This window comes from Mandrillus leucophaeus, unplaced genomic scaffold (genome assembly GCF_000951045.1).
Source record: "Mandrillus leucophaeus isolate KB7577 unplaced genomic scaffold, Mleu.le_1.0 Scaffold58, whole genome shotgun sequence".
Taxonomy (NCBI): domain Eukaryota; kingdom Metazoa; phylum Chordata; class Mammalia; order Primates; family Cercopithecidae; genus Mandrillus; species Mandrillus leucophaeus.
The window spans coordinates 2029752-2039741 of NW_012106252.1; the positions used below are offsets into that span (position 1 = coordinate 2029752).

General features: G+C 48.3%; 1 protein-coding gene across 1 annotated transcript; it reads left to right on the forward strand.

The window, feature by feature from the left end:
* Nucleotides 1-3070: 3070 nt before the first annotated feature.
* Nucleotides 3071-6417, forward strand: KRT37 (keratin 37, type I). Its single transcript, XM_011998901.1, has 7 exons — nt 3071-3562; nt 3750-3832; nt 4661-4817; nt 5162-5323; nt 5404-5529; nt 5706-5926; nt 6309-6417. The coding sequence occupies exons 1-7, from the start codon at nt 3071-3073 to the stop codon at nt 6415-6417; spliced, it is 1350 nt and encodes a 449-aa protein (XP_011854291.1).
* Nucleotides 6418-9990: the final 3573 nt, after the last annotated feature.

Sequence of the window (9990 nt, forward strand, 5' to 3'; positions counted from 1 at the left end):
AGGAACTGTGGTACATATATATGATTAAATACTACTCAGCCATAAAATGGATGAATTAATGGCATTCGCAGTGACCTGGATGAGATTGGAGACTATTATTCTAAGTGAAGTAACTCAGGAATGGAAAACCAAACATCGTATATTCTCACTGATATGTGGGAGCTAAGCTATGAGGATGCGAAGGCGTAAGAATGATACAATGGATTTTGGGAACTTGCGGGGAGGGGAGGGGGTGAGGGATAAAAGACTACAAGTAGGATGCAGTGTATACTGCTTGGGTGATGGGTGTACCAAAATCTCACAAATCACTGCTAAAGAACTTACTCATGTAACCCACCTATACCCCAATACTCATGGAAAAAAAATCCCATCACTTATGGGAAAAATACCACCTGTACCCCAATAATGTATGGAAAAAACCCTAAACTTTTTCTTTTACAAGTAACATAACAGATGCTCACATCTTCACACGCTTTTAAGTATTATTTGTACTCAGTGTAAGGCTATTATCATTTTTCATACATGAAGTTTTTTTTAGCTGTGTAACAATGCAATTTGTAATCCATTCAAGTAAATTCACCCCCAAAGTTGTTGCTTCCCAGCATTAAGACCTGCACCCACCCCTCTTCTAAGATTTTTCTAAAACTTGTAAAAGTGTAGCTGAAGGGAATGCATATTTGATGCATATTTGGCTACACTATTTCTGTTTACTGTATTTTGCTTCCTATTTTATGTCTAAATCCTATTATTTTCATTTAAAATCTTAATAATGGCTCATTTCCAGTATGTCAATTTCAAATATTTAAGGTTTTGCTACTAGTATCAGCCATTTACTTTCCCACTTATTGGGATTTTTTTAAAAGAGGTTATTTATACCTTTTTAGAGTTTGTCCCATTGTCCTTCTGGTTTCCGTCTACCACTTGGGAGGGATGACTCCTGGCCACCCCGTCATTGGTTGACTTGTTCTCCAGCTCTACTGGAGATCTCTGGGATTGGGGATATACAGTCAGAATGTTTTTGTCAATGACAGATCAGATATATGGGCGGTGGTCCCACGAGATTATAATGGTGCTGACGATTCCTATTGTCTAGTGATGTTGAAGTGGTTATAATGTTGTAGTGCAATGCATTACCTTTTCTATGTTCAGATACACAAACACTACTGTGTTACAGTTGACTGTGATACTCAGTACAGCAACATGCTGTACAGGCTTGCAGCCAGACACTATAGGCTGTACTGTATACAGTCTAGTGTGTAGTAGGCTCTACCATCTAGGTTTGTGTGAGTTCACTCTATAATGTTTCCACAATGAAGAAATCTCCTAACAACACATTTCTCAGAACGCACCCTGTCTTAAATGATGCATATGTTACAAACTAGTGTAACTTTTTTTTTTTTTTGAGACAAAGTTTCACTCTTGTTGCTGAGGCTGGAGTGCAATGGCACAATCTTGGCTCACAGAAACCTCCGCCTCCCACCTCCCGGGTTCTCCCGGGTTCAAGCAATTCTCCTGCTTCAGCCTCCTGAGTAGCTGGGACTACAGGCATGCACCACCATGCCCGGCTAATTTTGTATTTTCAGTAGAGACCAGGTTTCTCCATGTTGGTCAGGCTAGTCTTGAACTCCTGACCTCAGGTGATCCGCCCGCCTTGGCCTCCCAAAGTGCAGGGATTACAGGCGTGAGCCACCGTGCCCGGCCTCATTTAATTTTTTAATGTGCATTTCTTGTCCTCACTGCCATAGTATTTAAATCTTTTCCTTTGCTGGAACACAAAGACCTTCAGTAATTTTCTTTTCACCACAATTTGTCGCCCAGTAACTAAGCCTCTTTTTTCCCTCCCCTTAGACCCAGCACTGACGGAGCAATGACACCGTTGTTCTCACGGGGGTCCATGGCGAAGTGAAAAGAGAATGAGCCTAGCAGACATGAGGCTGAATCGAGCCTTTGATGGTTCACTAACTGTCAATCAGAAAATGTACTTCACTCTAGTTTTCTCGTCTGTGCATGGAGGCAATGATGGTAAGGGTGGTAAGGGTTAGATAGGAAAGGACACAGTAGAAGGCCTAGCACACCCATGCACTCAATCAGTGTTAGTTCTGGACCTTTCGTTTGAATAGTGCTTGAGCTCTGTGCCCAATCTCCCTTTCCTGGACCAAATAAGATTTTTCTTTCTTTGTTAGTAGTTTCTTTCTAGATTCATCCTTGGCCAGAACTATAGATCCCCTGTCTTTCACTAACTCTTGTTGATCTATGGTTCTCATTCAATTTTGTGTAGAACACCCAGACATTTCAGTGGCATTGTTTACTCCTGATGAACAGGGGACACTTCGTGTCCAGCAACCAGAACACTGCCTGAGTTATGGGGGATATTCAGGAAACATGCTGAACCGATGAATGAATGAGCAAATGAATGAATAGCTGATTCTGACTAGTCAACCAAGACTTAGTTAGCACCAATGCTTCTGGATGTTTTATTGCTTCTCAGGGGAGTATGCAATGTGAAAGAAGAAAGAAAAAAAAGGCGCCTCAAAATCGTCAAATATCAGTAGATGCATTGGTTTTATTAACTGATATTTTCTCTTCAAAGGAAAGGCTGATTGAGTCTTGCACAGGCGAAAGAGCCACTGGGTCCCATTGGTTCTCTGTCTCTCCTGCTGCACAAATTACTGACGGAAAGATTTGGGCCTTCATTGTGACCACATCCACAGAGACCATAGTCCAGAGAGAGCATTTGGGGCCTGAATCAACTGCTGGTGTTTGTTGAGCAGAAACAACAAATCTCTGACTTCCCACCAACAGCCAACCTGATTTCAAAGAGCCAAGAAGCATCTCAGATTTGTCAACATTGCTTTAATGAGCTGAGAAACTTTTCATGGTAAACTCAGCAGCTGAGTAACAGGATGATGGCACCACAACAGGTAGATAATCAAGGCAGGAGGTCAAAGCATTGGAGCCAACACCCACCCAGGACGGGGTATAAAAGGGCTGGGAGGAGAGGAGGCCTCAGTCTCAGTGGCTCAGCCTTCCCAGCTGATCTGAAGCTCCTGTGCAGTCTCAGCCCTACACCATGACCTCCTCCTACAGCAGCTCCTCATGCCCTCTGGTTTGCACCATGGCTCCTGGAGCAAGAAATGTCTCTGTCTGTCCTATCGACGTTGGGTGCCAGCCTGGGGCAGAGGCCAACGTTGCCCCCATGTGCCTTTTGGCCAATGTGGCACATGCCAACCGAGTCCGCGTGGGGTCGACTCCCCTGGGCCGTCCCAGCCTCTGTCTGCCTCCAACCTGCCACAATGCTTGTCCCTTGCCAGGGACCTGTCACATTCCAGGCAACATTGGAATCTGTGGGGCCTATGGCAAAAACACCCTGAACGGCCATGAGAAGGAGACCATGCAGTTCCTGAACGACCGCCTGGCCAACTACCTGGAGAAGGTGCGCCAGCTGGAGCGGGAGAACGCGGAGCTGGAGGCCACACTCCTCGAGAGGAGCAAGTGCCACGAGTCCACTGTGTGCCCGGACTACCAGTCCTACTTCCGCACCATCGAGGAGCTCCAGCAGAAGGTGAGGTGTGGGATCGCTTGGGTGTGCTGGGTCTGAGAAGGCAGAAGCCTTCGCAGGAGGAATCCACATAAGGTCCAGAGAGCTTTGGGTTCTTGGTTTCTCTTGGACATGAGCGTAGGCACCACACATGGAGTGGGAGCTTAGAGTATGATGCTTTGTGTGTGAACCATCTTTCCGTTTTCCTCAGATCCTGTGCAGCAAGGCCGAGAATGCCAGGCTGATTGTACAAATTGACAATGCCAAGCTGGCTGCTGATGACTTTAGGATCAAGTAAGTCAGGCTGAGGAGGGCCAGTGTGACTTCTCTCCTGCTGTATTTCCAGGGGCCTGCCCCATTACTCAGCCTATATTATAGGTGTTCAAAAACAGTTTTTGACTAGAAGAATATTTCTCTCCAAACCTTAAATTAGCTTATTGCTAGAAATGGTCATTATATAGGAGGAAAGAGAATATAAGCATTAAAAGAAAAAGAAGGGCTATAGTCTAGATTGGTTAGAACCTATGTCATTTTCTCCCACATCTAGAAGATAAGAGGATTTTGCTTTTCAATCAGAAGTAAAATTGAGTCATCACAAAAATAAACTGTCAATGCATAGGTTGTTGCTAGACTCACTGACTCTTGGCCAAATCCATCAGCTGCAGGAATTGTCATTGAAGCTCCTTGGTAGCAAGAGTTGGGCTTGAATGAATGGGAAAAGCAGGAAAACAATGAGAAATAACGAACTAAAGAGGAAAAGCAGCAAACTGAAGGTCCAGAGTCTTATTTTTAGCCATTCTTTTTTCCTGGCCAAATGACTCCCATTATGGCAGAATAAAGGCTGCATTTGAAGTCAGAACACTTAGGATGAGTCCGTGCATTTACTATTAACCGGGCATAGAATTCTGAAAAACTCATGTTTTGCTTCTGAGCCTCAGTCTTCCATGTAGTCAATGGACACAATGTCCTGACTACAAACTCTGTAGCTACAGGGTTGAGCATAGTGTATATTCCCCACGTGAACAAATGAGCATCCAAGGTGGTGTGGGAGGTAGGAAGGCAGGGCAGCCGAGAGGGGCTCTTGGGGCATTCCTGTTGACCCTGTACCTCCCGTGATGGAAGGCTGGAGAGTGAGCGCTCCCTACGCCAGCTGGTAGAGGCGGACCAGTGTGGGACGCAGAAGCTCCTGGATGACGCGACCCTGGCCAAGGCTGACCTGGAGGCCCAGCAGGAGTCCCTGAAGGAGGAGCAGCTGTCCCTCAAGAGCAACCATGAGCAGGTGTGGCCCTGGCCGCTCAGACTCCTGGGGAGGGCGCTGGGCAGACAGGGGAGCTCCCTGGCCCCAGGGCTCTCAGAGCATTGTCTGGGCTCAGCTGGCATCAGGATGCAGGGCTGAGGGGGGTCTGAGGGTCCAGAGGGCCTCTGTGGAAAGTGTAGATTTGCCTTGGGCACGAGGAAGGTGTCCAGGTGGGCTCTCCCCACTGCACTCTGGGCAAGACTTTCCCATTTGCTTGTGTGTGGGACTCCCCTCCTACTGCTTGCAGGGTCAGGGTCCTGGTGCTGTCTGCTCCATCAAAGGTCCTCTCTTCACACAGGCTGTCTGTCCCTTCCTCCTTTCTGCAGGAAGTAAAGATTCTGAGGAGTCAGCTGGGGGAGAAGCTCCGGATCGAGCTGGACATTGAGCCCACCATTGACCTGAACAGGGTGCTGGGGGAGATGCGGGCTCAGTATGAGGCCATGCTGGAGACCAACCGCCAGGATGTGGAACAGTGGTTCCAAGCCCAGGTGAACGGAGGAGGTACAGAAGCAGGGGGTACCTGGCCTCCATCTGGGCAGGGAGGTGACTATGTCTCTCTGTGCTCTAGTCTGAAGGCATCAGCCTGCAGGCCATGTCCTGCTCCGAGGAGCTGCAGTGCTGCCAGTCGGAGATCCTGGAGCTGAGATGCACGGTGAATGCCCTGGAGGTGGAGCGCCAAGCCCAGCACACCTTGGTATGTGTCCTTCACCCTCACTGCACTGCAAATGCCCCGTGCCATGGCCTAGTAGCCTTTTATTTTGGAGGTCTCACCGCCCAGGTTTCTCCCACCTGTTATCACCATCAAAATTTGGGGCATTAGCAGTTTCCCTGGGGGCCTTGCACATTTTATCCCCTTATTTCCCACTACAGAAGGACTGTCTGCAGAACTCCCTGTGTGAAGCTGAGGACCGCTTCGGCACGGAGCTGGCCCAGATGCAGAGCCTCATCAGCAACGTGGAGGAGCAGCTGTCCGAGATCCGGGCTGACCTGGAGCGGCAGAACCAGGAGTACCAGGTGCTGCTGGACGTGAAGGCTCGGCTGGAGAATGAGATTGCCACGTACCGGAACCTTCTGGAGAGCGAGGACTGCAAGTACGTGTAATCTGGGCAATTCCTAAACCACACACATGACTGTCAGGCAATTCCTCAGAGGTGATGGAAGTGCTTGCAGAAGATATCATCTTAATAAACAAGCCTTCCTGTGCTTTCCTGCTCAGTGACTCATTAACCTCTCCTGGTCTGTGCAGACTGGATCACTGAGAAAATGTTCTCTAAATGGTAGCCAGGTCCCTAAACCAAGTCTTCCCCAAGGACTCCTGGATGTGGAAAGACACAGATGAAAGAACTGTTGGTATAGATTCTCTGGTCTGTGTGCCTTGTTGGTGGCAGGCCCAGCCTTCACCTGATCTTACCCTTGTCCATCAATCACTGAAACATCTTTTTAATGTAACTCTTTTTCTTTCTCTCCCTGCAGACTCCCCTGCAATCCCTGCTCCACGCCTGCCTCCTGTACTTCTTGTCCAAGCTGTGGCCCTGTCACTGGTGGGTCTTCCTCTGGCCATGGAGCCAGCATGGGGAGATGATTCTGAAGGCCTGAAGTTCCTGTGCAGGAGGTTGAGGCTGGTTGCACTGGGGTCAGGAGGGCCTTCACCTTGCTCAGTCTTCCTTCCAGAAAGACCAGACTCACTGAGGCATTTTCCCTAAATCAACGGGTAGCAGACACTTCCAAGGAGTGTCTCCCCGCCTATGCCTCTAAGCTGTATTTTCTGTTGTTGCTGGAATGTTGTAATTATCTTCCATGAAAGTGATTCTTTTTCCCAGTGTCTCTTCTTGGTTCTTTTGGTTCTATTCCAGTGTTTCAGAATCTCCTAAAATGTCACTGGGTTCCCTGCATTAAATGGTCAATAAACCTCTTTTCTGCACCAAGTGCTGTCCTCCTGGTGTTGGTTGTGTGTGAAGTGTCAGAGAGTCCTGGTCGTCAGGTCCTGTGTCCTCACTGGCCCTGACATCTTGCTTCCAGGAGCTCCCTGCGGTGCTCTGGGGCCTCTGGATGAAGGTCCTTTCCTGACATTGGATGTGTATTCACCTTGCCCAGGGATCCCTACAGACTGGTGGAAGGAAGTGATGCTAGTTGCCAAGTTTGAATTCTTTCAAAACAACTCAGAGCTAACATGTCCCTACCATGATTTTGGCATCTTCAGCCTCTTGGTATTTTGTCCAAGAGCAAAATCACATCACTTCGCGTTCTAATCTTGTCAAAGGAAGGTCGTGTTGAGAATTGCCTGGGCCAAGTTGCCAAGTTTTTCCTCTCACTCCAGTTGGCCCCTTTCACGGAGCCATGGAGTTCCCGCCCACTCTCCCAAATGTAGAGGCCCAGATTGGGCACTGGAGACTGGGGTCTTGGTCCTGGGTCACTTCCAGGCTGTAGTTTTCTCCAGAGAGACGCTGCCACTGATATATCTGCTGTCTATTCTACTGCTGTCTTGGAGGTGCTGGTGGTGAGGGCTGCTGCTGCCATTAGAGCACTTCAACTCCGTGCCTGCCTCTCGGATGTGGCTCTGGCACAGGCCGAGGTGGTTCATAGCCAGACGCGGTTATGAGCAGGTGGAGGAGCAGCCCGGAGAGGCTGCTGCCTCCCGTGCCATGCTAGTCAGTTTACGGCAAGCACCAAGTATGTCCAGAAGAATGAAACTCTTGGGTCTCAGATCATCCATGTGCCCTGGTGCAAAGAGCAATGAAAAACTGGTCCTTCTTTGTGGTAGCATAGTGTGGTGGAGATGGATCTTCTCTAGGGTCAGGGAAACTTGGATTCAAATCCCACCTTCGTGACTCTGAAGTGAGATTTGAACCCACCTTGCTGAGTGAAGTTGGCCAGGTCGCTGCACTCTCTTGAGACCTATTCCTCGTTTGTGGAAGTAGGATAGTTGTATTTACCTCTCACTGTGGTTGAGGGGTAATGCATCTAATGTTCCTGGCATCTAGAAGGTGTTCAGTGGATGTTGGTTTATTGAGGCTCCCTGGGAACCAGCAGGTACAGTCTCTTCCTCCCAGAGAGAAAAAGGAGCTGAAGAGATAGTAGCAGAACCCACTCTCAGCATCGGGGCCCTAGATTTCTATGTTGGTGGCTGGGAAGTTTGGTCATACTCCTTGTTCATGTATACGCAGTAATAAAAGTCACCTTCTGTAGTCATGAGGCCTGTTTCTCACTCCAAGTAGCCTAACTGAATCCAAAAAAGCTTTCGTTGGGCTGTCAGAGGACAAGACTGTTTGGTGGGCTCTTGTGGGCTCTTCTAACGAGGAAACCACAAGAGTCATGTTTTAAGAAATGGCTGTGACCAACCCCCAGTGTGATGGGGTTGTGGAGATCCGGCCTGTCCCCACCTTTCTTGGCCAGGTCACACCCTTGACAAGCTCTACCTGTTAGGTACCATGGCTAGGTGTGGCAGGAGGTGCCACTCAGGTACACAGAAAATGAAGGCTAGGGGCTGGCAGGTGGGTTACCAGCCCGGTCAGGACACCTGAACCCTGGGGGTTTTACTCACATTCATTATCCTAGCCTGAGAGCTCAGGGCTCCCTCTGGTACCAAATCCCAGACATCTCTTCTTGCAAGTGATTCTCCCGACTGGACATTCTATGCCTCTCTGCCTCACATACTCTCACCGACTGGATGGATATAGCCCTGAATGTGGCCCAATAGGCTTTGCTTTGGCCACAATAATTGCAACCAGGTGTCTCTTATTTTCCTCCCCCCGAGGCTTCTGGTTCCTTGGTTGGGGGCCACATCTGGTTCTGAGCCACCTAGTGCTGAGCCCATCTATCTTCAGTTCACCAATCCTGCACTGCCTGGGCACTGACGTGTGATATTTCTTCCCAGCCTTCGCGTGGTTAACACCAGTTGGGGCTCATGAGGCCCATGCACTTATGTATTGTTTGACACTAAATGCCATTTCTCACAAATTCCAGCAAAGTGGAAAGGAGAAAGGGTGAACAGCTGCAGGCCACTGGGGTGGACACTGCAGTCACCGAGAGAGCTCTGGGGAAGGGCACATTCCTGCCCCCACCACTGTCTACACTGGGAAGCCAAGAAGATCCAAGTGAATTTCTGGACTTTCCTGAACAGGAACATTTTTTATTTGTATAGTTTTTTTTGTAGACGATGATATGTGATACCTGTCAGGTCTCTGAGCCCAAGCCAAGCCATTGCATCCCCTATGACTTGCACATATAAGCCCAGGTGGCCTGAAGTAACCGAAGAATCACAAAAGAAGTGCAAATGCCCTGCCTCGCCTTAACCAATGACATGCCACCACAAAAGAAGTGAAAATGGCCGGTCCTTGCCTTAACTGATGATATTATCTTGTGAAATTTCTTTTCCTGGCTCATCCTGGCTCAAAAAGCTCCCCCACTGAGCACCTTGTGACCCCCACTCCTGCCCGCCAGAGAACAACCCCCCTTTGACTGTAATTTTCCTTTACCTACCCAAATCCTATAAAACAGCCCCACCCTTATCTCCCTTCACTGACTCTCTTTTCGGACTCAGCCCGCCTGCACCCAGGTGAAATAAACAGCCATGTTGCTCACACAAAGCTGTTTGGTGGTCTTTTCACACGGATGCGCATGACAATACCTAAGGCTGATGGTGTGTGCCCCATCCTCCTGTCCTTCCTCTCAGCATCTTCTCTTTGTCTTCCTGACCAAGAACAAAATCAATTTCACTGTTCTCATGGCCACTAATAATCTTCATGAGCTCAGCTTGGTGAACCTTTTTTAATTTATCTTTTTTCTTCCTAATTCAGTGTTTCATAACCATGCCTTCCCACTTAATGAATATAAAGATACCTTGCCTTCTCACTTAATGTTTTAACTTTCAAAAACGTAAATACCAAACTCATATCATGACTAAAAGACAGCTCATTTCGAATACAGGTTATGCTTGTTTTCAAATGACACTTCCTCTAACTAAAACAGCTTCCCTGCCATCTGTTTTAGAGATTCCAAACATTGCATCCCCACTGGGGGTTGGGGGTGATACACAGACTCTCCCAGTTAGAATCACTGTTCCTATTCAGGTACGAGCCCCTGGGCTAAGCCTACCTGCTTTACCTGCCTGCCAGGTGTAAACATGTTTTAGCATCTGAGGAGGAGTATTTCTCAG

Excerpts from the sequence above, each read along its gene's own strand:
- KRT37 (XM_011998901.1), top strand. The coding sequence starts at position 3,071 with ATGACCTCCTCCTACAGCAGCTCCTCATGCCCTCTGGTTTGCACCATG. Across the intron at positions 4,818-5,161 it reads TCAAGAGCAACCATGAGCAG|GAAGTAAAGATTCTGAGGAG; the intron begins GTGTGGCCCTGG and ends TCCTTTCTGCAG. Across the intron at positions 5,324-5,403 it reads AACAGTGGTTCCAAGCCCAG|TCTGAAGGCATCAGCCTGCA; the intron begins GTGAACGGAGGA and ends TCTGTGCTCTAG.